The following is a 25,268-nucleotide window of genomic DNA, read 5'->3' as shown; positions in this document are numbered from 1 at the left end:
GCAAACTCCTCTTAAACGGCTGATCCGATTTGTTTGAAAATTTTGCTAAACATTCGTTAGGTATGCGAATATGTTTACCGCTACTTTCCGTTTCGCTAGGTAGCCTCTGGCCAATATTATGAGTTCTTTTCTGTTTCTCCTACGGGAGTTATCAAGTAGGCATAGAAATTTTTTCAACACGAATAATGTTGAACACTACTGAAACAAAAAAGTTCTAACAAATAAATCAATCAAGGTAGGTACACGTGACGATTTGTTTGTGCAATTTTATTTAATAAAACGTAAAATGAGTGATAAGTAAATAAAAAGCAAGTGTGTGAATAATTAAAAAATGCTGTTTAGGGATTTGCGGCTCGGTGGTACATGTGGAATCGGCGCCTTACACGGAAGGACATGGTATTACATCCCAATCGTCAAAGAAAGCCTGAAATGCCTTCTGAAGTAGCATAAAAGAAGAAGAAAAGTCACGAAAAAAGAAGAAAAATTGCTTTGATTGGGAATATCATTTGGATTAAGAATGGTTATAATTCAAGTATTTTTAAATAATCAACGATATTCTCTAATCGCCTTTCTAATAATAGGTACCACACGAATCAAGATTGAACACTAAAAATGTTTGCTTTAATTACAAAACGCATGTTTAAGGGCAAAGCTAGGTTTGCCGGGTAAGCTAGTATGCTATATAAAATTGGTATCTCCCCAATCGAGCATTTTTCTTCTAATTTTTTCTTAAAATTTAGTGCGTTTTGCAGGCATATCCGTATGTAAGTTTGAGTAGAAGCTTATCTATGTACTTATATAAAAAGGTGATTTACAGACACTTATTAGCAATATAAAATAACACGATGCTAAAAAACGATTAACAGCAATGGCAATTAAATCTTGAAAGTGTGTGTTTTGTGTGTTCCCTATCTGGATTAAGGCTTGTCTCTTGATTATCGCTTGGTGAAAGGTACTGCTTCACGCAATAAAACCATTTTCCATTCGTTCTAACGTGCCCGACTAACGTTAACCAAAAACTGTCCTAGAATGTTCCCTCGCGGATAGTACGTACAGACCACAATCACTTTACCACCGCGCGTTTGACCCATACCAACGCCTAGCTCTTTCGTTCCCTTCCACACCATCTGAGTGAACTGACCACCCTTAATGAAGGCTCGCGGTTCTACTGTGAAGACGTATTGTTTCACCTCCTCGTACCACGATCGACAGACGTCCCGAGCATTTGGACGAGCATTCCTATCCGAAGACCAGAGACAGTAGAGATTCTCGCCGTATTTGGAGTTCTGCCGGTAGGTGAAACGATCATCTCGAGCCAAAATTTCTGCCCATTGTTGTGCATCTCGGACTAGCTCCTTGTGCAGACTAAAAAACAGAACGTTGTACTAAGTTTTATATGTTCTACAAGTGAAAAAGTCTGATTAGTAATAAACAGTACTAAACATACATCAGATCTACTGCACCATGGCGTCTCCGGTATTCGTTGTGATGCTTCAGCATTGCCAAACCAAATTCATCAAACTGCTCCGAGTCATTTTCATCCACAATGCGTACATGTTTTTCCAGTTTTTCGGAACCTGGTCGTCGTATGGACGATATTGTCGTCTTTCCTGTTAAATCTTTCACAGGCGGTTGCTTAAGAACTAACGGTTTGTCGACGATAATCTTCGGTAGTTTAAATCCTCCTACTGGTGGGACATTTTTTGCAAAACTGCCAATATAATTTCCCGGTGGATCGTAATTAGCTACCACAAACACTTGTCCAGAGCTGTAAAATAAAACGCTTAGTTAATGCGTCATTAATCTAACTCACACTTTCATATGTTGCTTACCGATTGCGTGCTACTCCAACACCAAGCTCGCGGCTATCCTTCCACACGATCTGTGTGAAATGACCTGTCTTTAGTGTAGCCGGTTCCTTCCCAAACACATGCAGGTCAATCTCACTGTACCAGTTTTCGACTGGTTCCCGTCCACTCACGGGCATACTCGAGCCAACCGTATTAGAGGAGCACCACGAGCAAAATATGTTCTCCCCATATGCAGAATTGCTTCGATGCACCAGCACACCTCGAGCTGCTATTACCTTGGCCCACTCTTCCGCATACCGACACAGTCGTTTGCTTAGCTTCAACGGCAGTACACCATGCCGTGTCCGGTACTCATTGTGTGCCTTAAGACACAGGCGTTCAAACTCAGTGTACAACGATGGAGTGTTACCACGCAATGACGATTGCGAACCGCTGTAGCCCGGCCGTAAGCTTCCGATCGAGGGACTCTTTGAAGGACTTTTGGAGTACCGAAGCAGTGGACTTGCATTATTATTGCCTCGATCCAGCGACTTTGGACGCTCCGTTCTAACTGCAGTCGAGTGAGTGAGCCTTTTTGGGTTACTAAATGATGCTTTACTGCCCGGTGGTGTGTTATTGTTCCGATCGCTTTCCTTGCGATTATTTTCCAACTCGGCACTCGTCGTAAGGATTGTTCGAAGTGGAGAAATCGAGAGCCGTGGTGAACCGATGGAGAGTTTGCCAGTCGAAAGTGAGCGTGAAATGTCATTGCCGCTGAGATCAAACTTCTCCCTAAACACTACCGTCCGGTCGGGTTTGTGGCCCTTATACGTTTGTATCGTTTCCATCGTAATTAATTCGCACTGTGGATCCTATAGCACGAAACGAATGTAAAAAAAACGAAATATTAAACTGGTATCTTTCACGCTACCACAAATGATAAAAGGATAAGTGAACATGTATCGTCCCAAATCTAACGCCCATAAAGCAACGACATTTATGATCCCATCGTGACTCAAAACTGCTCAAATAGACGACTATTTAAAGGGAAAACAAACTAGAATGATAACCAACGACAACGTTTGAAATGACGAGCAAAAGAAGGACCATTTTCTGAACAAACCAAACCAAACTAATTCAAGCTAGCTGCGCAGTAAACATTATTAGAACATGCTTTCCTCATTGCTTTCTATTTACACAAAAGTCCTTCTGTGCACTGATCAATAGGATTAGAGAATGTAACTTTTATGCAATTTAATGACTACTGGTCCACGTTTTTGCATACAAAAAATCACTAGTTTCCATTTGCTTTCAACTTTGCGTTTAAAATTTCCTATCATGTGCATTCCATTCAGATGAGTATCTATCACTTGTAGTTGAATACATTTAGGGCATGAATAAAGATTACTTCCACAACATATTTATTTTTATTCTTGTGGAACAGCCTGGTCGTATCGCACTTATTTATAATATATTGAAATCTGGCTACCAAAGTGTAAACTTAATCGGCCAGATAGCTCATAAACACGCCGACAATTTTGTTATGCTTTTTATGACCCTTTTTAGGCCTGACCTTTGACAAATCCAGCTCCGGTTAAAAGCGTATGTAAGCCTACTAAAAGCGTAATGTTAGCTAAACAAAAAATGAAGAAGAAACTCATACTATCTTCTAATACTGGATATTACACTAATAGAATCGCTTCTTTCAGTATCGTTTGGTTCATACAGCGGTTACATTATTTTTGGTTCGAGAACAACCATTTTTCCTTACCTTCTGGCTGCCCTTGTGATTGATGACACGCTGATCTGTTTTTCTGACCATCACGACTCGCGACAAAGCACCGCAATCGTGTGAAGATCCAGCTGAGGAAAGCTGCGTTATATCCTTTATGAGACGCGTTGGCCTGTCAGGAAATGAAATGAAAACAAATTAGCATATTGAGAGCGTTGCAAACATTTTCCTTATCAATGAGTAGCACATTGCAAAAGAGTAGAATGAAAATATTTTTCAAGGAGGAAGAATTCAAATAAACCCCACAACCCAATACGTACATTTTGAGCGTTCACTACATATTTTCCGAGCTTCTAACACCGTGCAAATACCCTTTTGAGACAATTAATCGAACGAAAGAACTGCTGTCGAGTAGTTCCCCACACCCTTTTCGTTGATATCAGTCACCTTCTCTATCAGATATCCTTCCACCTTTTAAATCTTAATTCCACAACCCGGAACAACCGTCTCTAATTAACACACGCACCATTCTAATGGGCTGGTTTTACAGCAGTAAAATGTTTTCACAGCGTGATTTTTTTGCATTTTAGATGCATCTTTTTAGAGGCTAGAACTGCTTTCCTTAATGTGAGATTGTGAGGAAAGAACTAAAAGGACTTCGCAAAGAATTATCACAAATCTGTTTGCTTAAACATTCAATGTAAAAGTAGGGTAGCAATGTTTGTTGTTTACATTACTGAAAAATTTTCTTTGTGCTTGTTTATCATGTACACTTCCAATGAAATTCAATGACGTAGAACATTTCCATAACACAAACCTGGTGTCCATGACCTCGTGCCTCGGCGTTAGGTCTAATACGCCGAAGATGGTGGTTCGAATATCAACCAACCAACTAAACTTTCTAAAGCAAGAACTTACCTTCCGGTTACATAGTGAGGTCTAACAAGCCATTGTGCCTCAGACGTGGCCTAGAAAGCCCTTATTTCAAGAGGAAAATTATTTATAAAACATTGAAGCAATAGTTATTACTTCCTGATTATTCTGATCATTTGAGAGTTCCTATGTAAGGCTGTAGTTTCTTTAATGTATCGATTTAGCACCGCGCAGCAAAAAAATAGTATTAGAAACTGAAACAAATTCATGTGCCGTAACTTCAACGATGTCTGTGATTCCTTTCAGCCAGGCACGTCGAACGCTTGTTAACATGTTAACAACAGTAATGCATTTATCTCCGAGTACTAGGTAGTCATTGAATTAAAAAAGCATAATATAACACATGAGGACAGATGTGATCAAAGTACTAGCGACAATCTAAAACATAAAGCATAAACCGATTAAATTTAGGTTACACAATATCACAAAACGATATTTTTTTATAAATTACAGCACTATACTGATACATAATATAAAAAAGTTATTTAATTGAACTAAGAACGTAGTCCGTTTCTTAACACAGCACGCACACAGCACTGAACTTCCATCACTTAACACCTTTCAAGAACCATCTTCGCGATTTAACACTAAGAAACATAATAAAGTATCCGTTTCTTCACAGAACCAACTCTCCTTTCCATTCTTTCTTAACGTGCTGCTTCCCGTCAGACCTCCGAAAAACAAGTGTTGTTGTCATTTAGAGTTTACAAATTTACTTACCGTAATTAACAAACAAATGCGCTCATCGTTGTACATTGGCACGCCCTCCGGTTACTTCCTTCCTTTGTTCTTCGTACTTATGCTATGCAATGATCCATACACCGACCGTAATGACCACGACCACAAAATGTCAGCATTTTGCCAACCGGCCTATTCAGACTTAACATCTGACCATTCAATTTCGAACCCGGTGACGCAAAAATGTTACCGCTCCTACCCAAACGGATGGTCATATTGCCATCGACAAGGACAAACCTCTGTTTGGCTGTACTCTCGCGGGGTATGCGGGAACCCGTTCGTTAATATTAATCAATCGTTACATTCCAACCCGCAACGTACGAAACGTGTTGTATCGCACTAACTGATCATCAACCAGACCGTTTTAAAAGAAAGAGATAAAAACGTAAAACATAAGAACTGTTTTTCTACTGTTCCTCGGTCAGATGCCGCTATCGTTCAAGATGCAACGAGCTCAGGACCACCCCCTTTGCTGGCGATAATTAATCTCATAATTGTAACAGCGCCATAATTAATACATCATAAATTGAGGTTAAATATTCATTCGCAATTGTCAGTCCACAAACGGCCCCTCTTCGTCCGGTGGACGATGCCCTTTTGCGAAACACGACCAGCGAGTATCGTATCGCTTTCACACCGGTTACGTACGATACCGCCACCCGATCCAACATGGTGCGAAATGTTGATGGCTTGTTTACTTTAGGAAATGTCCAGTGCAAATCATATGCACATGTTAATCGATTGCACGTTTGCCGTAGCTGTCGAACACCCTTTGCTGAAACGGGCCTAAACTAACCGAACTACTGCCAGAGGCATACAGCGACATCATGTAGAGTTGCTCCGAACGGTTCCCTTCGTATCTTGGCGATTTGATGCGTTTTTCAAACGCGCACCAATTAAGAAATACACAAAAAATAGAAGCTGATATAAGGTGGGAAGCTGATACGTCACCATCACTTACATCCTCCTATGGGTTTTTTTTTTCATTTATATACTATTCAGACGCGAGCTTGGACCGCTTAATTTTACACCTTTCCACTATGATATTCGATTCGAAAGATACTTTTAATCAGGTGAAAAATATCTGGAGAACACACACCAAAACGTCAAGAGCATATGAACGTGTAGGAGAGATGTAACGTTTCCTTTGCCATCGTAGAAAATGAAAGGTATACTTTTTAGTCTCCTAACGAATTGTAAACCGTTCCTAAATCATCATTCCTGTCTACAATTTCTTATCTTACTGATAAAGCAAAAATAGGTACTTTGCCGTGCAACAAACAGTAAAAATAATCGGTAAATGGTCCTTAGATAAGATAGCGCTTTCAAACACAAAAGTTCGTTTGCGAAGTATGAGTTGTCAATACATGCAAAAACGCCACAAATTAACATTAAGCTTAACAAAAAACTTTTCACATAAACTACTGCAGCTACTAACGGTAAGGTGAAGCTATTTTAGTTGCGGTTCTTTCCACCTTTAAACCTTATTACCGCCAAGTTGCACATATATCGTAATCTAAAAGCTCTCCATTTCCCTGTCATTCTGTGTGATATCGTGCAAGGTGATGAATTTGAATCCAAATCTAATCCAATCCAATTTGGAATTATACCAACACTATATCTATGCTGAATTACGTTTACATTCGTCTATTAGAGACGTTTTCTAGGTTTCTCCCTTTTTCATTCATTACTGTTTACCATTCATTAGTTGTTAGTTCACAAATGTCAAGGTCGCTTACTACACTGAAAGTTCGCCATGTTCGCCATGGCATTTCGGAGTGGAGTCGTGAAAATTCATTCTTCCATTCTTATGGTTCAGTGATTTTCTCATTGTCATCTTCGTCGAGATAGAGCAAGAAAACGGTGCACACATAAACATTACGGAAGAAAGGAACATCTAATTATATCCTAGGTTCAGTAGTTAGGTGCATCGAGAGCGTTTAAAATATATAGGTATTACAAACGTTTTATAAACAAACACACTTACTGCTGTGTACAAAAAATAAATCATAAACACTCAATTCATTTAGTTATGAAGAACATGTTTATATTGATTCATATCTATGGACAATTTTATTTTTTGTCGAGCTTAATTGAAGGTAAAAAAGAAAAAAACTTGTATTGCTTATGACGGAAAATGAAATCCTGAATCTTTAATTATCATCTTAGGAATGTTTTAGAATCAATTTCGAGCCAAACTATTTTGCCGGGTTGGCCTACAAAATTAGCAAATTAACAAGCCAATCCCAATTCATTCTGTTATTTCTCACCAGTTCCTTGATTTGTCGACATGTCACAACAACAGAAAGCTAACCAATTAATAGTAATAGTAATTACTATAGGATTACATTTTTTCATGTTTAAGTATTGCTACTTGATAATCAATGACTGCAAACAGCATTTCTATACCATTCTGATGCTGTTTCTTTATCAAGGGTCAGATCAGACAACCACCCAGCACTGTCAAGTCAAGGCAGATGTTTTCAACACTCGGAACTATTATTTTCTGCATAACAAACCGAAATGAAAAATCTTCCCCCATACAGCAATTTCCATGCCAGTTTCAAAGCATCGTATAACCGACTTGTTGCATCGATTAGTTAACAATGACGACAAATAATAATAGCACCAGTTTCATCGACTATTTTCCCACCACGCAATTCTACTACTCCGTTCATTGGATGACCTATTGTCCGAAATGCAGCTTCCCGTGTCGTCCGACTCCCCTCGTCTACCCTCTTGGGCGACGAAAGGCTTGAGCAACCCAGCGCCCCAATGAGTGCCAACCGAACTAATTGTGATGTGATAAATTGATCATCTTAGCCACGATCAAATGATGTTGCAAAGAGAGCGCATGAGGCACGCATTTGTGACCGATTGTGAAGATCATCCCCTATCGGTATGTCTTCGTGTGGTTCACATCGTTTAGCGTGAATCGTGATAGAGATCATAACACGAATAACATCTTTTTGTGGAGTGAATAAATGCATCCAACGGGTACAACTATGTGCCTCATGTCGCGATTGTAACGAATTTACGGGTTGCATCGTCACGAATCTAGAGCATTGTGTTACGCTGCACATATTAATTGGTAGCACATTCAATAGAGTTCATTAAAGAAAATGAAGTAGCAAAAATTGTTCAAATGCAAATAAAATTAATACAACAATATGGCACACTCTTTGCAAAAGTTCACTTTTCTAGAGCTATCTGTTGAGATAAATTTAATATTGCGACGATTTACAGATGATTTTTGGGTTACAGATGAAAGATGGATTTACAGATTATTGTGACAGATTTATTGCTTTACTGATGAATTCTATCTGAACAGAACCAACAGACCGGAAACATTTTTAGTGGAATGTTCACAGTCCACGCACAATTGTCATCGTTTATGTACATGAAATTTAAAGCCCCCCAAAAAACCATTACACACTTCTTACATCCAAAAAGTATCCCTAGCTGTATTCACACTGTTTCATTCAGCTAATGTCGAGTTTTGTTCTGCATCATTTACAATCATCCGGAGTAGTAATTGTTACTGTGTTGTTTCCTTTTATTTATTCAGCCGGTACTGTACAAAATATTACTCTGCGACAAGACATTGGCAGAGTGTGTTTTACCTGTTTTCGATATTTCACTGTATAACATTCGCCGGCACCTTGTATATTTCACAAGTACTTGCCTCTCCGCAACCCACCACAAAAACACACTTCACGATTCTCAGTTTTGTTACCCAGCGGTACATATTTACCTGCATCTGCAAGACATTTTTAAGCAGCACACCTCCATCTTGTCCGAAGATTCTTTCCGGCTCGTATTAAACATACAATGATGCACCGCCACTGTCTGCTGTAATCGGCTGTTTGTTTGCGCTCACTGTCTTTACAAATTTTACAACCTCCGCCGTTGAACTCTTATCCATGGAACGGTCTGGATGAGATGCATTTGACTAGAAACTGCTAAACGAACGTCACGATTTTTTGTCGCTTACCAGTGGCAGTGTGACTGGTGCGCGCAAGATATCGCGTCCTAAACTTGTAATTCAAAGCACGTGTTTTTAATAACCTGTTTAGCGGCATATACATCCCTATTCACTTCTTGTTTCCCAGACTATAGTGGTTTATGAGAGATTCCTACTGTGATAATAGTAGGAAAGGGAATTAAAAAGCCCCTCCTATAGAGGAACAGCTGACGCAGCACATCCCACGTCGACACAACAGTGAGATCAATTGCATTGATCACGATCATGATTATTCCGGTACGATAAGCACCGCGAACACAACGCACCTCAGTACAAACACCAATATGTTCATGGGGCGACGACTTCAATACGCCATGCAACGTTTCGGAGCAACAACACTACACTGAAATGCGCCTTGAGAGCAACGTTGAGGAGCTCCAAGTCACACAGGCTACCAATTGTCAAAACAAGCAGCAAAATTATAACCGAAAACTGTTTCGGATTTCAAATATTCTAAATTGTTTTGTACTTACAACATACTAAAAAAACTACTATCCGAAACAATGCATACAGTCGCCTTTTCTCGGACATTCAAAGCAATTCGGTCAGACCTTTGAATGGAATGACTCCAAACGCGACGAATTAACCTAACATCAAGCATCCTCCATTTGAATGATCAATTAACTGCACTCCACCGGATGCGAATGTAGGCTATCGCGCGAATGCGAATAAATCAGACGCGTGCAGAAGATTTACATTGAAGCCATATTCCAGTAGAAATTTCATTTGCTTTAGTAGTCAGCGAACCGTTGTGCAACATGCGACAAAAGTATCTGTGCATTGTTTTTGTGTTCTCAAATATTCAAATATAATATATTTGTTTCCTTGATGTCGAGGATTGTTCAAATTTTGGCAACCATTAGAAGCAGCTATTTTATACCAAGTAATGCGCGTCTTTCGAATCATTTTACACACATTAATCCAAACATAGCATAGACATACATTACGATTCTGTCTTTGTTAAACTTCCGAAAAAGCATCGTGAAAAACCCTCAAAACTCCCTAAAATATGCCTAGCAAGAAGACGATTTATGTGTGCCACAAATACAGTAAACTGCTCGCGTACGCACATCGTATTTATTATTAACACCTGGACCAATGGGGTATGTACTATCCTCTTCGACAGTGTGTCTCGTATCCAAAATCAAAACTCACTTTCAACAGGTCCCACTACAATTTGGCGTCATGCGACGCAACCCAATATTAGCATTGTTAGAATAACTATCGCACAGGTGGCAAGGTGAGGCCGCCCCACGACATTTATGGAACGAAGGTTCGTTCTCTGAAAGTAATTTTAGTTTTGGTGCTGCTTTTTTACAAAACACTACACGTGAAGCGAATTAAAAATTAGTTCCAGTGGTTAATGAAGAGCGAAATCATTGTCAATCGCTTTATCAAACACACATTTACAAACACAATCATTTCTTTATCCTCACTATCGCCAATGGCCAAGGTGAAACACAATGACTGGAATGAATGGATTCAACACAATGAGTCGTAAGGTAACCACACCAAAACTAAAACACATTCCAAAGCTATCGCTCCTGAGCACTATCCAGCTTCCAATTTGTTGATTATTTATGTTACTTTTCTCCATACGCCTGTCGCGTATCTGTCGCATGATGCCAAATGTGACATCCAAAGGGCTCAAATGCCGGATTTTCCATTTGTATTGGGAAACGGGTCGATTAACCTTGAACGACGACTTCCTTCTGCGACCGGAAGAAACACAAACGATCGTGTTGGGCCAAAATTAATTATTTTTTCACTCCTAAATAATCGATTTCAACGACTGTTGGACGGCCGGATACTTAAGGAGAAGGCTCATATTTCATAAGCCTCATAAACCATCGTTTAAAGTCAAGACTAGGATTGTGAAGAAAGATGAGAAGAGTGAAAAATTGAATGTTTACATAAACTTGTCTTGTTGGTTTTACCGCATTTTTTTACCCGCTGATATCTAGTTGATACTCACTGCCACGTACATGCAGAACGCTACAATTCCGAAGCAAACAAACTCTACTCAGATGCCTTATAATGGTAGAAGTGTACTACTCTTCTATGGGGAATCAAATGAACGTGAATTACAAACCAAACGATACAGTTCTAACTTCTTGAACATTCAGCATAGCCTTTTTGGCGCTAAAACAATTTCCAGTAAAATGCATCTACTACCATCATTCTTTTCCGACGAATTGCACGTTAGCTAAAATGTGTCTATTATAATAGTAAGCGTATGTATTTTTACATGATTCAATTTTTTACTTAATTCTCACTTTTTTCATCTTTCACCAACACGCACTCAAATGATTATACACAAATAATTTAGAAGCAATAGAATGCGGCCAGCTTATAAATTACTATTCACGTGTACCAACAAATTCCGACAGAGTATAGGTATTCTGCACAAAAACAAACTTCGCCGGAGCATGTTCGAGGAAAAGTAAGTGAGAAATTCTTCCACTCTTATAGTCCACTCTTATACACACCCTCACACGCACTCTAATCAAATATCCGCGCGTGCCTACGATGGAAAATTTTACTTTGCCAACGCCAAACACATGACGCCGAGATTGCTGCAACAAACCCGAAAACACCGAACGCTCGAGGAGAACTGATGAGAACGAATGAGAAAGGCCTGAGCTCCAGCTCCCTAGCTGGAGCTACGGTACACACTGTGGGACAATGCATGCGCAACACGTGTCGGGAGTTGAAATTACAAACCTTTCACGTACGAATATTTATCTATAATATGAAATTGAATTTTGCTTTGTTTTACAAACTGTACAAATTTTTTAATATTCTTTTAGTTGAATAGACTAAAATTACAGCTAAATCTCTCTCTCTATCTCTCTCTCTTCTTGGCTTTTAACGACTTTACAAGGTCACGCCGGCCATTTCTGGCTTACTAGACTTATTTTTACCACCTAGCCGGATAGCAAAATAGACTTGTTTAAATGACGAAAGAATCGTTATTAGAGTTTGTAAAAGGTAGCTCATTGTGTGCAGTATGTCATGTAAAATATATTTACATTTTTTTTGCAATGCATTTTGCGAAAAGCGTATAATATGGCCTGTAATACAAGACTCAATAATTATTAGATTAATCCATGATTAAGTTAATCCATGCGCACAGCAAGAAACTATCCAGCACATTACAATTCATAAATATGATTGGACATATGGCACACGAACCATTAACGACCCGTGTTTTCGTTCAATCAGGCATGCAAAAGAATTTTAAAACTTTGGCTGATATATAACTCAACAATAACTATCAAATGACCAGAAGAAAGAGTTTGATGCGGCCCGCAAGAAAATTTCAACCTTCAATCCAGCGCGCAACATTTCGTTTTCTTCGTGTAAACCGACCCGTCAGCTAAAATTAGTTTTAGGTCATTCGATAGGACGGACCTAACCTGATACGATTATGGAATCAAATATAACAATAAATTTATTAAAAAAATTCGAAGAAAAAGAAAAGGGAAAAAGGTAGGTATATGATTATAGTTTTTATATTTTTTATAATTCATCTCAGTAAAGCCTGTAAATGTACTATTAATTAATAACTAAACTTTTCTGCATAGTAGCGAATGTTCTGTTCAATACTGTACACTGGTTAAAAGTGAGTTGTTTTATCCACGCACCTGTCTCCACACCCATATAACCCACCATTCATATAATGCTCTCACGTTCTGTTCCGCCTTTTTCTATGGTTGACGGGAAGATCAAGGTTACACGCGTTTGATACCGATAACGCATCTCAGGAGCGGTATGTTTTCAATTTGCGCCTTTTTACCACTCAAACAATATTTTAGGAGGATGAAAATGTTTTAAAAATTACCCAATGGAAACTTTTGGCGCATTTTTCCATTCCATATGAAAATACAATTACATCAACAAATCAAAACGCAGCACGTGACTTAAAATCTGAATCAACAAACGTTTTTCACCCAGCTTGTCATAAACGTTGTAAAGACAGTGCAGTATTGATTTTCAATCATTGCATGACCAATAAAATCCTTCGGCAGAGAAAGCAGAGAACGCCAAAACGTATGTTCAAAATGAATTAACTACAACACAGAATTGCTTTATTTTACACATTTACACACATCCGGTGACTTCATTCAATTTATTGTAGTACGCGCGGGCTCTTTACGCATCCGCATTGATGCTGCTGTCTCCTTTCAACGGGCGTGAACGCCATCTTCATGTTTAACATGCACATCCCAATTTTTGCCTTTACCTATAGGGCACTGTTGTTTAGGGTTGTACAACGTGTACTTTATGGCATGAGGGCTGAGAGCGGTTATGTAGAAGATTTTGCTCCATATATAAAGGTGAGAAAATAATCTCTATTCTCTCTCTCTCTCTGGTTCGCTTTAGCGACCTCTAAGGTCAAGCCGGCCAATTCTGGCTTACTAAATTGATTTTTACCGCGTAGTCAGTCCTTGCTCCGGGGGAGGTCCGGATGGGATTTGATCCCCAGTCCTACCGTATGGGCCGCCCCCATCTCAATTATTTTATTTATTTATTATTTTTTTATTATTAATTCTTTTTTGTAATTTTTTTTGTATTGTGGGTAAAAGTTCACTTTAGCATGCACTGCTATATGAAATATTTTCAAAAGTGCATACGAAAAATTCCAATATTAAATCATCTTAAAATAGAAATCATTACAGCCAAGAACATTTTCATCATCCGTTTTGTAACAAGTTTACAAATTTTATTTGTAATTTGTTTGCACTCGTTGCATAATATGCAGTAGTTTCCAATCTACTATTTAATATAGCAAATAGTCTCTAGCAATTATGTAGAACTGCTATCCGTACTTGGCCGTCAGTTCTTGTATTTGATACATCTGGTCTACCAAATTTGTTACTTTTAAGTTACTAGACGGACGTATTGGGTAACTAAGTGAAAAGTTTATCACATATGCCTCCATCGTTTCAACTATTCGTAATATTTTGTTTTGAACAAGAACTATTTTCCATTCGCTGAGTGTAAATTATATCATCGACCATGTAAAACCATCACCAGTCTTTCCGATTGAACATCGGTCAATTGTTAGTTCTTCAGCCACGTGTGACCTTGACAATGTGATTGATCAGCATTCGGAGAGGCCAGTGCACGGAATCAAAACGTATGCGTTCTGGTTTGTGCGTGTATTTGTACCGATGGAATGTGCGCCACCAGGAGCTTGAATGCATGTAATACAAACCTCGGAGAAATAATAATTACGCTTTGGATGTAATATCATTCTTCAATGGTATGATGATAATGACTCGATGACGTATTTATTATATTGTCGTATTTATTATACTTTTTCATACAAATTGGAAATTCATACAAGTTGAAAAAAATCAATTAATATACTTACAAACACATATTTAATTGACGAGCTACTAACTCAATGAAAAGTATAATTATTTCAGCAACAATCGTAACCATATAACCAAAATTGGAATCCTCACCAAGATTGAAACATTTTTTATCTATTCCTTCATGTCATCTGTATCATTAAATTGCTCTGCTGCTGAACATATAGTCAAGTGCACACCCACCAAAAGCTATTCCAAACTATCACACAACTCATCATGGACCCAGTCAAGCTGGACGATTATCAACATTACCATTTACTTCTGTGTAACCCCCACGAAAAGTAATCAAATTACAAACAATTGAGGCACCTAATTCAATGCTACTCTTTTGAGGATCAGGATGGTCTTGATTATTCAATTATTAATCTATGGAAACAGAACATTTATTTTACTACTCCTGAATCCTCATCTTCCTCGGCAAATAGTGAACCATTCAACTAAAAACGATCGCCGTCTTTCAATATTATGTTCTATGAATCACAAATAAAGTATTAAGTATGAAATCTCTTCTCTGACAAACTCCCGTACGCAGGAGTAAAACAAAGGATAGCCAGTAATGACACGTCAATACCTCTGGAGGTTGTAGTGACACAAAAAAAGAAGAAGATTAATTACAAACGGTCAACGTTGCAGTCATGAAGAAAGCTATTGTTCAAATACACTTTTTTTCCTCCTTGAAACGACGATTATTATACAATTTACGCACTCTTGCTATTTAACATCATTCCTGCAAACACAAAACCTATCTTGACGTCACTTCGGGAAGAACGAGAACCACAAGTGAGATGGAGCATGTAGAAAACATAACTGAAAAGAAACATGAATTGGACGACACTTGCAAGCCAATTCAAATTTCTAGAGAGGCGAATGTAGTCCTAAGGACTCAAAACCTCTATAAAATCGTACTCTAATAAAAAAAAATCAAATATCGAGGTCACTATCAGTGAGTCAGTGAGTATTGGTTTGTCTTGCACTGATCTGCTAAAAAATATGAAGCTGTGAATTTGAAAGGAAAATCGCGTTTTATATTAATAGTTTTTGTTTCTATATTGAGATGAATGTAAATGTAGCCGAATTAGATTAATAGGGTTGCTAGTTCGATAGACCCGGTCCTCCCGTGTGGACCGGCGTCATTTATCTGATACACCACCGGGGCGCGCGTTGCGGTTTATTTGTTGCAATTGTGTGATATAAATTTATGATACTTTCAGATGAACTCTTATTCATACAAGGCTACAAAAATTATATATTAATCGATCCAAACAAAATACGAAACGTGTGATGTGCCATATTTAAAACAATAAGAATTCCAATACGGTAAATTATAACCTCTCTCTTTCTCTCTCGCTTTTTTCCCTATCTCTCTACCTCTATCTCTTTATGTTCCTGGCTCTTGAAGACCTCTAACTAAGGTCACGCCGGCCAGCTAGTGAAGGACAAAACTCTTGACTCTTAATCAATGTTTAGCACAAAAAAGTTCATCCATCATTTACAATTTTTTTCATCGCACGTACAAACTGGCAGTTTTCTATTTAGTCTACATATCCATACATCATGATCGACACAATGATAGCGGTTCGTTTGTTGATAAAATAGCGGAAACCATAGAATAATTGATAAGGTGCACAGATAAGTACTGTTTTTATGATACAGACGCACCTAATAATGTGAGTCTGCTGTCATAGATATAAATAAGTTACTTAAGAATACACTCAGTATTACTACAAGTAATCATAGTGTTAACAAATCCGAAATATGGAGTAGGTAATCAGGACCAATAACTCAACTAAGGTTAGCAAATTTTCGTGCATTTACATTATATCTGTTTATATGATTGCGGGATTCAGAGTCCGTAGTCGGAGTCCGTAGAAAAGCATTATGTTTCTGTCAGATGTTTAATGAAAACACGTATTATTAAGCTTATGTAATGTAAATCTGACAAAAAAAATCTAGTTTTTAGAGGATGCTAGCTTTCTTTTGTATTCTATAAACGTATTCTAGATGGAATCCGTTTATAGCGTAAAATATCCCGCTGTAACGATTCATATTCCAACATTAAACTAAAGAAAGAAATGTTGAATGTTGGAAGAAATATACCGAAATGTATACATCCATGAACCAGCAACATAGCATAGCGATAAAGTATCTGTTTTGCTTTTGCAAGTAAAAACAGTAGTTGCCAGAGGTCAAGTCTTTAGATTATGTTTAGTGGTAAAGCTATTCAATGTATAATCAAACATGTTATCGCTAACTGGTGACCTAAAAATAAAATTGTTTGCAAAATTTGTTTTCTGCCTAATTTTCATATTTTTTGCTGATTTATTGCATGAATTCTAGCCGACTTTATTATCATTGATAACACAATACTATGACATCAAGGGTTTGAATATGCCTCACTGGAGAATATAAGGAGCCGTTCTAGCCAAAGAAATCATCAGTTGTTTCAAGCTCTTAAAGTGTATAGCATCAAAAATGAAGTAAGTCGGAAGTAGTGCAACTGACTTTTTTTCAATATACCTTTTTATTTCCTATAGTTTAACTGCCTTTCAAAAAGAAGTTCTCGAGCGACACAACCAGCTACGTGCCAAACATTCTGCCCCACCTTTACAACTCGATGCTGGCTTGAGTGAATATGCTCAACAATGGGCTGATGTAAGTAAAAGAATCATTTGAAAGAAAACTATCGTAACATTCAAGTGGATTATTTTTTTTACTCTATTCTAATTGTTCTTTTTGTAGAACCTGGTAAGCCGAAATGCCTTGGAGCATCGCAGCGATAAAAAGTATGGAGAAAACCTCTATGCTTGTTTTGGAAAGTGTGAAGTCTCGGGTTCCGAAGCAGTGGACTCCTGGTACAACGAGATCAAAAGTTATACATTCGGAGCTCCAAAACCAGCAAACTTTTCGCAGGTGGGCCATTTCACCCAGGTAGTTTGGAAGAACTCACGCAACCTAGGTGTAGGCATTGCTGTACAAGGAACTAACGTTTACGTCGTTTGCAACTACGACCCTCCTGGAAACTATAGCGGGCAGTATACTGCGAATGTAACAAGCTCTTGAAAGACAAAACATGCTGGAATTATGAGAATATCGTAATAAAAGGTTCTTAATCAATGTTTAATAAAACATAGTGTTCAGCCATGGGGGTGGATGAGATTTGGGTACCATTACTGTTGTGAAAAGTACAGTCACGCAACCATATACATCACCCGAAGAAAAATTTTAATAGGTACCAAGTAAACACGTTCAAACGCGTCAAATATTTGCCGCACTTTCAAACTGTTTTTGTAATAAATCATAACATGTGTTCGTTTCGCAAATGCATTAAAGTTATGTATTTTTTGTTTTTTTTTACGTTTTAAATCAAGTGGTAAAGGAGCGTTATGTTTAAGCATTATACGGGACGCACTAGGTATAGAAGGAAAACATAGAAGAAGAAGATTGACGTATACGGCATTTCTTGCTACATACAGTTGAACGTTATATATCACCTGTTTACTTGAAAACTATCTATCGGATGTTGTACTAGTTGTTATTCTTTGATTTCACTCTTTTGCCATTCGTTCTCCATTAGAAGATGCTGTCCGAAATGTGATGCTATGCTTGTCGAAAAAAGCTCTCAGATCCTGTCAAGAAGAAAAAAAGGTCAGTCTTTGTTATTTATTGTAAACCAGGCATTGTACCCTACGTTTGTTTCATAACGCAATCCACCATCCTTCAGCAGCTCGTCAACCTGGTGTAGACTAACCGGTTCATAGCGTAGAATCTGTCGCTGTAGTTGATCGCATTCCGAAACTAAATTGAAGAAAGAAATGTGAAGCGGAACACCGCACCACGCCATCTGTAAATATAACAAACGATGGTTAGTACAATGAAATTTCAAAAATACAATGAACTATGTTTACCTTTTTCCTAGGTTTCGAAGGAAGGAAAAACTGCGTACTATTAAGATCCAACTTAAAAGCGCATTTTCGAGGCGTTTTTAAAACAACCGAACTGTAAGATGTTAGAATCTGCTTATGTTTCTCCTTGACATCTTTCACCTTACGATGGGGATCTTTGTTTCCCATTGGTATATTATACCTTTCTACTATCATCACATATGGATGCATCATTTCAAACAAATAATACAGCATACGAACCGCTTTACTTCGCTGCAACGCTTTCAACCCGTACTTAAACAACTCACGTTCAATTTCCGACGTTGACATATCTTCGTATGCCGGAGGTTTCTGATTCACATTCAACGTACGTATGACGTATTCTGTCTCAGGGATATCTACTTCTGCCGTCTTCAACTCGTTAAATTTATTCTCAAATCTATTATCGCCCGATAGTTTTGGCGCGTCTTTTTCATGCGGCGTCGAGGACGAAAGGTATCCTGTTTCGGGCACAGGTCGTTTCAAAACAGAGCGATTCTTTGGGGAATCAAATGTTGTACAGGTTTTCATTTTACTCAGTCCTCTCGCCGGTGTCGTGCCGATTCCACCACTGAAAACATTATCCTTCAGGAGACTTTGAGATGCTGTTATTTCATAATCTATATCATGGTTTTCGAATTTGTGCTCTTCATAAGAGTGAAGACGGTTTGAAAGCTGCTCATACATTTTAGAAGCATGTTTTTTAATGCATAATGTTTCTTGACAAATTTCCGTCTCAAGAGACATTTGATGATTTCCATTGTCATTCTGAGCGTTTTGTTGGGATTTTAATGGAGGTAAGTTGAACTCCTTCACCAAATGATCTAGGTAAGCTAACGTACTTTCAGCACAGTTAATTTCTCCGACGACTGGTTCATTGCCGTTGTCATTGGAATAACAAGCTAACATTATAGGTTCTTCGTGCTCAGTGGGCTGACACTCCAATTTAGAGGGCAGAATATTTACGTTATCTCCCCTTTGCGCGATGGATTCAGCTACGTTATATGTAATTGTTACGTCCAGATCCGCTTTTGATGTGTTTCCCAGTTTTTCTTTAACTGATTCTATGTAACTTGCAGCAGGAACACAACAAATGGAATGATTCACTTCATCGTCAGAAATATACAGCACATCATCCTGTGTATTATTAAGATGGGTATATTGTGCCCCAATCTGAATATTTACATTCCGATGTGCGAGATTCGAAATTGTTTTATCAAAATCAGGATCATTTTCTATCAAATCAACCGTTGCTATCGTATCTGGGTTTCCTTCCAAAGCTTCACGCAGGCGTGCTTTAATAGAGAGTCGATGAAATGAAAGATCCTTTTTGGAAGAAACCCATGCTTCCATGACGTGTGGATCATGGCAGTTTTCCAATGTTTTGCTTTCAATATCAGTCTCTTCTTCATTCGGCAAGCCATTGGCATCATTCTGTTCAAGTATTATGTCTTTTCTTCTGTCCTGTTGGGCCGTTTCTGCAATGCCAGTATCACCGCTTGCTGATTTTTTTACCACACGGACTTGCGAAATTGCAGAAATCTTTTCTAGAGAGTGAAGAAATAGTGAAATAAAGTTTTATTTAATAACAATTGAAAAAGAAACTGCATTCTTTAAAAGCTGTTACCTTCCTCGCTTGAAAAAACTTCGAAGCTGACTATCGGATCCGGATCCGTATCGTCGAATATGTTTTCCGAGCTCTGATAAAAGGCGGGAAGCACACACTCAGTAACAAAGTTACGTTTGTCTTCTTCAGAATTGTCGTTTAGTGCAAATAGTTCTTCTTGCCTTTCATTGCATTTATTCGAAACAAGACTTTGATTCATATCATGTAAGGTTGTTTCGAACATTTCTACACGCTGCTCAACATTGTTCGAATCGATCGTGTTCGAAGATTTTTTCAAAACACGAGAATCAACATTTAAATTAACGGAAGCGGATTCATTTGAAGATCGAATTACTAGCATTTCCTGTGAGTAATGTTTTTGCTCATTTTCCATACCACACTCCTGTTTAGTCTTTTCTGCTTCAATGTTATTTACTAAAGATTTATCTATTTTGCCGCATTTTGAAGCTCTCTTGATTATTTCAGATTCATTAAACAAATCAGGAGAATCCATTGAAGCAGTTATCTTCTCTCTCGGTACATCGTTATATCGATCGGGTGTACTGTCACGTCCTGGAATTTTGCTCCAGTCTTTCAACATACAGCCTACAGGAGCTGGATTTGCTCTTAAAAGCTCTGGAACGTAATACTTTTCCATCAATTGATTGCTCGATAGTTCAGTTTGTGCAATCCAAAAATGATTGCTTAAGTGAGATTTAATACTTCTCGAGTCCTGCAATTTTCCTGCGGAAGTGGCATTCTCTAAAGTTCTCAAAGGTATCAATTTCTTTACTTGATTATCGATAAAAGCAGCCAACTCTTCCTTACTCCTAAACTGCAAATTCGTAGCCCGCTTATGCTTGATTTTTTTCACATTCTTAGATGACGCACTGCCAAAGATAACATTCAAATCGTAGTCAGTGTAGCTGTTTTTACACCGAAAACCAAATTGCTCTAAAGTCGTACGAATGCTGACGATCCGGCGCTCTTCTGAAGAACCAGAACAACTTGCAACTGAAAAGTCTCTATCACGAGATTCTCCACTTGTTGTTGGTTTTTGGTCACAATCCTGATCGATCAGCGATCGTGACATAGCTAACGCTATTTGTAGTTGCTCTGGATCGATGTGCTCAGAAGTGCTGTGTTCTTTAAGAAGCTCATTTAGTAGCTCGTGATCACTTTTGTACTTTTTAAATACCTTCCGAATGTCAGATTGATTCTTGATCTGCTTTGGAGCTTTGGTAGTTTTCTTAGTTACTCTCTGTACTTTAGTTTGTTTCGATTGAGCTCCTGGGCCGGGTTTGTCTTCTTCAAAATCATTATCTTCTGCCGGTATTCGATTTGTTTGCGAACTCAAAAAGTTACTGATCAGTCTGTTGCCATCGCAGGTTTTCTTTCTAAGCTTGGGGAGTTTAGGACCATCGTTTGGACATAATTTTGGCGGTTTTTGTGTTCTTCGCCTTGAACTTTGCTCCTTGGGCTTTCCATTATCCTCGCCAGAATCTTCAGAGTGTATTAATATAAACGTCTCTTCATTGGTACATGTCTTTTCTACCCTATTATTAAAATATTTCGATGTTTGTGTAATCACTGTACTATCCGTGCTGAAATGAAGCAAAAGAAAATAGAGAGAACTACTGTTAAGCTCCTTGGTAACGTTTTTTTTATTGACTAGCTATAATCTACAGGTGCAAATAGGGCCATCTGAATCCCGAAATCAGTAGTATAGAATATTACCCAACATTTGTATGGACAGGGACCACAGTCGAGGGCGTATCGTCTACATTTATCGGCTTGGCAAGCCTTAGTTTGGCGTATTTCAATCGCTTGCTCATCCCTACTTCTTAGCTTGCTCCTCCTTTTCGTTTTCGAGCAATTTTCGGATAGTGTCGCCTCGTTTCGGTGCAATTAAACTAAATCGCATCAAATTCCGACGATCTATTTCTTCTTCAGTTTTCTCGTAAAAATCTCTCCTCATCCGCTGCCTCAAGTCATCACCACCAATGTAACTCGCGACAGTGCTGTAAGAGCGGAAAGCAACAAGTACACGATACAAAACTATGAGATTTCAATCTTTTCTGGCTACATAACACAATATGTTGCTTTTACTTACTAAAACGTTGCAAAGATCGCAGTGCCGGCCGCTATCACGACCCAGGCGAACTGGTTTCGTGTGTTGTATATCACGGTACCCTTCGTACGGCGAGGTTTCCAGCCACTCGTATCAACACCTCCCATTACAAAGAACCCACAGGAAAAACACACTGTATTGGTGATTAAATTTAAACAAAGTTACAGACACTCCATTAGCAAACACAATCACTTGCAAAACATATTTGCTAGCCTTTGACGGATTTTTATATTGACGCAACAATGGACCGTGTGATTTTGGGTTTGACAGCAAATTGAAAACAAACGATTTTTTTTCTACTGCGTTCAAAGTTTATAGCTTTCTGGGTTGAGTTGGGATTGTAGATAAACACATCCGCTGAGTGAAGCAAACAATAAATATTTGAAATAAATCATATACAATTTTTGAGCACAAGAAAAACATAAAAATATTTGTTTTAAATATACCTTCTCAGTGCGAGATCAAATATCTGGCAAGGTGAATTGAAAACCCCGTAATTAAATGACCCTATGTTACACATAGAATTTTTACTTAAGCTGCGAATGCATGGAGCATAGCTAGTACTTGTACGTTCAATATTTATGCATTAAATATACACTTGTCCAGTAGATGTTACAACAAAGAAATCAGTTTCTCTTCGTCCAAATTCGAACGATAGGTAAGTATCAACGAACCAGTGAATTTAAACCAAATTTTTAAAGTGACAACTGATAACTGGCTTTGTTTTTGTTGTACAGCAAAATCAGAGCGGTTGTCAATAATGTCAAGTTTCAAACAGAAGCATGCGGCTGAGCTGTGGCCGGCCCCTCAATCCTCGTTGTTTTGTTTGTGAAAGTTGTCTGAAAAGATTTATTTACCAGATATCCATAGCTAATCACTGACATAATGGACGTCCTTTCGAGACCGGCAGAAGAATTCGTCAATGATGGAACCGTGGAAGAACTGTGGGCTGTTAAGGCGGTTGATCACGCGGAGGTACATTTCAATCTTCTGTGTAGTGTGGATCCTCGCTTACTTCGCTTAACACCATACGACGATGAAATATACGAGCAGTTCCGGCGTATGTTTCCGGACATGGATGTGCGAGTGGTGAACGAAACCCAACTAAAGAATTCTGACGCAAAAACTAAATGGAGAGCTTATGTGGAAAAGTTTAATCGACTGGAAGATTTCAGCTATGGCACATTGCTGCGCGCGGACGCAGAAGAAGAATTCCGACCAGAAAATGCAATTCTGGTAGTAAGAATCCAGTTCTGGGCGATCGAGATAGCTAGGAATCGGGAAGGACTTAACGATAGCGTTAGGATGAAATTCCGTGGAAAATATATTAACCGAGATATTTAATAAACCGTTCCTTGTTTTCATATTCTCAAGAGCGTTTTTTCGGATGACTTAAATCCCGTGCAGTAGTTTCTTTTTTCGTTTCAAGAATGTAGTTCTCTATTAACTCTGTATCCACATGTTTGTTCGCGCATATCGTACCACAAATAAATTTTGCTCGAACTGAAGGTTTTACAGAACTGATAAACGATACACCACTTTGGGACCCTTCATGCTTGCAGCTCTTGGGCGTTAGGAGCGTTAGGATGAAATTCCGTGGAAAATATATTAACCGAGATATTTAATAAACCGTTCCTTGTTTTCATATTCTCAAGAGCGTTTTTTCGGATGACTTAAATCCCGTGCAGTAGTTTCTTTTTTCGTTTCAAGAATGTAGTTCTCTATTAACTCTGTATCCACATGTTTGTTCGCGCATATCGTACCACAAATAAATTTTGCTCGAACTGAAGGTTTTACAGAACTGATAAACGATACACCACTTTGGGACCCTTCATGCTTGCAGCTCTTGGGCCTGCTTCTTTTCGATTTTCAATTTTCGTTGAAGCAATCTCTTCTCACGTTCGTATTCTTTCAGCCGAAGAATGTAGCTGAAAAAAAAAGACAAATACTTGACCGAACCATTACACCAACAAGCATCGTACGTACTCATCGTATTCGCAGTTAAGATATTCGTGCTTTTCATGAGCGCATTTGTACGCCCATGGCCAAACATTAGTTCGGCATGCACGGTACTCTATTAACTTATGAGCACAGTAATCACGGGCTTCAAGGGGTAACTTTGCAGCTTCCATTTCTGCTTCAGTAGCAATCATTACTGAAAACGGAGACATTAATGAATAATAGAGAAATCATTTTAAAGGAATGGATGAATTCCTATGACACGATTTTTATAACTGGGCCAGCAACAGCTTCGTTTGGACGCGCAAGATGATCTCTAGTTGTACCATCGATCTGACATGTTATGTAATTAGACTGTGTTTCTAAAAAATATTTTGTTTCAACTGCATGTTATCGACGCACATAATACCATTTAGCCTTCGTCTATAAATAATATGCCAAAGGATAAATGCCAAAGGATATAGTTATCGAAAATATTACCCCGTTCCTTACGCCCATTGGGAAAACCAAGATTCGGATCGAAACTTGGTTCCGTTAGCGGCAGCGGAATCCCCTTCGGGTTGGTCAGATACAGCGACACGTAGTTACCCATCCTAGCACGGGAAATCCGTGAACGGTGTTTGGAAATCTGCGAAATATACCAGGTTGAATCCAATTTAAATTAACTAGGGTTTGTTTTGTAGTCGCTAGATTCTCACATACTGGAGCTTTTATGATTACTTTGGATTTTCGCTTATTTGACAAGTAACGTTTGACATACGAGTCCATTTTGACGCGGAACAGTGGTTTTCCTGTTAATCATTCTTTCGCTTTTGGTTTACTTTATTTTTCTTTTGAATAAATCATACACAATGGTTAAAGTTATGGTTTTAATTGGAGTACATACTATACACCTAATATAGTATTGTTGAAACCTTTTACTTTAAAAGGTAATCAATTTCATTATCCGTTTCAAATACACTCACCTTGCACGGAATGTGTGCGCTTGTGTGAATGTGTGTGTGGCATTATGTAGAAAAAATGTTTTGATTTGATATTAAATGTACGCGAGAAA

The 25,268-nt window shown here is 38.4% G+C and overlaps 5 protein-coding genes across 17 annotated transcripts; 2 read left to right on the top strand and 3 right to left on the bottom strand.

The window, feature by feature from the left end:
- Nucleotides 1-240: 240 nt before the first annotated feature.
- LOC125768212 (uncharacterized) lies at nucleotides 241-11,871 on the bottom strand. 10 transcript variants are annotated; one of them, XM_049435568.1, is made up of 6 exons: nucleotides 9,188-11,871; nucleotides 8,948-9,126; nucleotides 3,562-3,694; nucleotides 1,833-2,662; nucleotides 1,448-1,768; nucleotides 241-1,365 (listed from the first exon to the last, which is right to left on the bottom strand). In XM_049435568.1, the coding sequence occupies exons 2-6, from the start codon at nucleotides 9,019-9,021 to the stop codon at nucleotides 990-992; spliced, it is 1,734 nt and encodes a 577-aa protein (XP_049291525.1). In that variant the 5' UTR covers nucleotides 9,022-9,126; nucleotides 9,188-11,871; the 3' UTR covers nucleotides 241-989. The 10 variants fall into 10 exon arrangements, with proteins under 10 accessions (XP_049291525.1, XP_049291526.1, XP_049291528.1 ...); XM_049435569.1 differs by having other exon boundaries at nucleotides 8,948-9,152; nucleotides 11,193-11,871; XM_049435571.1 differs by having other exon boundaries at nucleotides 8,948-9,152; nucleotides 11,494-11,871.
- A 5,154-nt stretch (nucleotides 11,872-17,025) lies between these two features.
- Nucleotides 17,026-17,724, top strand: LOC125768221 (uncharacterized). Its single transcript, XM_049435586.1, has 3 exons — nucleotides 17,026-17,075; nucleotides 17,133-17,250; nucleotides 17,338-17,724. Exons 1-3 carry the CDS (start codon nucleotides 17,071-17,073, stop codon nucleotides 17,656-17,658), a joined length of 444 nt encoding a protein of 147 aa, XP_049291543.1. The 5' UTR covers nucleotides 17,026-17,070; the 3' UTR covers nucleotides 17,659-17,724.
- Nucleotides 17,725-17,909: 185 nt separating this feature from the next.
- On the bottom strand, nucleotides 17,910-22,532 carry LOC125768201 (structure-specific endonuclease subunit SLX4). Of its 4 annotated transcripts, none has more exons than XM_049435540.1 (5): nucleotides 21,862-22,104; nucleotides 20,146-21,758; nucleotides 18,504-20,065; nucleotides 18,287-18,439; nucleotides 17,910-18,224 (listed from the first exon to the last, which is right to left on the bottom strand). In XM_049435540.1, the coding sequence occupies exons 1-5, from the start codon at nucleotides 21,957-21,959 to the stop codon at nucleotides 18,144-18,146; spliced, it is 3,507 nt and encodes a 1,168-aa protein (XP_049291497.1). In that variant the 5' UTR covers nucleotides 21,960-22,104; the 3' UTR covers nucleotides 17,910-18,143. The 4 variants fall into 4 exon arrangements, 2 of the variants coding, with proteins under 2 accessions (XP_049291497.1, XP_049291498.1); XM_049435541.1 differs by having other exon boundaries at nucleotides 20,146-21,728; XR_007418859.1 differs by lacking the exons at nucleotides 17,910-18,224; nucleotides 18,287-18,439; nucleotides 18,504-20,065 and adding an exon at nucleotides 22,238-22,531 and having other exon boundaries at nucleotides 21,614-21,728; nucleotides 21,862-22,145.
- A 469-nt stretch (nucleotides 22,533-23,001) lies between these two features.
- Nucleotides 23,002-23,628, top strand: LOC125768219 (protein PBDC1). Its single transcript, XM_049435584.1, has one exon. It carries the CDS (start codon nucleotides 23,141-23,143, stop codon nucleotides 23,597-23,599), a length of 459 nt encoding a protein of 152 aa, XP_049291541.1. The 5' UTR covers nucleotides 23,002-23,140; the 3' UTR covers nucleotides 23,600-23,628.
- Nucleotides 23,629-23,946: 318 nt separating this feature from the next.
- LOC125768218 (NADH dehydrogenase [ubiquinone] 1 beta subcomplex subunit 7) lies at nucleotides 23,947-25,020 on the bottom strand. The gene is made up of 4 exons (XM_049435583.1): nucleotides 24,917-25,020; nucleotides 24,695-24,842; nucleotides 24,242-24,410; nucleotides 23,947-24,183 (listed from the first exon to the last, which is right to left on the bottom strand). Exons 1-4 carry the CDS (start codon nucleotides 24,980-24,982, stop codon nucleotides 24,087-24,089), a joined length of 480 nt encoding a protein of 159 aa, XP_049291540.1. The 5' UTR covers nucleotides 24,983-25,020; the 3' UTR covers nucleotides 23,947-24,086.
- Nucleotides 25,021-25,268: the final 248 nt, after the last annotated feature.

Source organism: Anopheles funestus, chromosome 3RL, assembly GCF_943734845.2.
Source record: "Anopheles funestus chromosome 3RL, idAnoFuneDA-416_04, whole genome shotgun sequence".
Classification (NCBI taxonomy): Eukaryota; Metazoa; Arthropoda; class Insecta; order Diptera; family Culicidae; genus Anopheles; species Anopheles funestus.
Note: the sequence above shows the minus strand (reverse complement) of the source record. Positions and strands in the feature narration are given on the sequence as shown.

Bases quoted from the DNA above. Each gene is read 5' to 3' on its own strand.
- LOC125768212 (XM_049435568.1), bottom strand. From the start codon at position 9,021: ATGTTTAATACGAGCCGGAAAGAATCTTCGGACAAGATGGAGGTGTGC. The intron at 1,769-1,832 runs GTAAGCAACATA...TTTATTTTACAG, and splicing joins GTTGGAGTAGCACGCAATCG to CTCTGGACAAGTGTTTGTGG. The intron at 1,366-1,447 runs GTATGTTTAGTA...TCTGTTTTTTAG, and splicing joins CATGGTGCAGTAGATCTGAT to TCTGCACAAGGAGCTAGTCC.
- LOC125768218 (XM_049435583.1), bottom strand. From the start codon at position 24,982: ATGGACTCGTATGTCAAACGTTACTTGTCAAATAAGCGAAAATCCAAA. The intron at 24,411-24,694 runs GTAATATTTTCG...CTCCGTTTTCAG, and splicing joins CAATGGGCGTAAGGAACGGG to TAATGATTGCTACTGAAGCA. The intron at 24,184-24,241 runs GTACGTACGATG...TTTTTTTTTCAG, and splicing joins CTTAACTGCGAATACGATGA to CTACATTCTTCGGCTGAAAG.
- LOC125768221 (XM_049435586.1), top strand. The intron at 17,251-17,337 runs GTAAGTAAAAGA...TTCTTTTTGTAG, and splicing joins ATGCTCAACAATGGGCTGAT to AACCTGGTAAGCCGAAATGC.
- LOC125768219 (XM_049435584.1), top strand. From the start codon at position 23,141: ATGGACGTCCTTTCGAGACCGGCAGAAGAATTCGTCAATGATGGAACC.
- LOC125768201 (XM_049435540.1), bottom strand. From the start codon at position 21,959: ATGAGCAAGCGATTGAAATACGCCAAACTAAGGCTTGCCAAGCCGATA. The intron at 20,066-20,145 runs GTAACAGCTTTT...TTCACTCTCTAG, and splicing joins AGTTTTTTCAAGCGAGGAAG to AAAAGATTTCTGCAATTTCG. The intron at 18,440-18,503 runs GTAAACATAGTT...TTATATTTACAG, and splicing joins CTTCGAAACCTAGGAAAAAG to ATGGCGTGGTGCGGTGTTCC.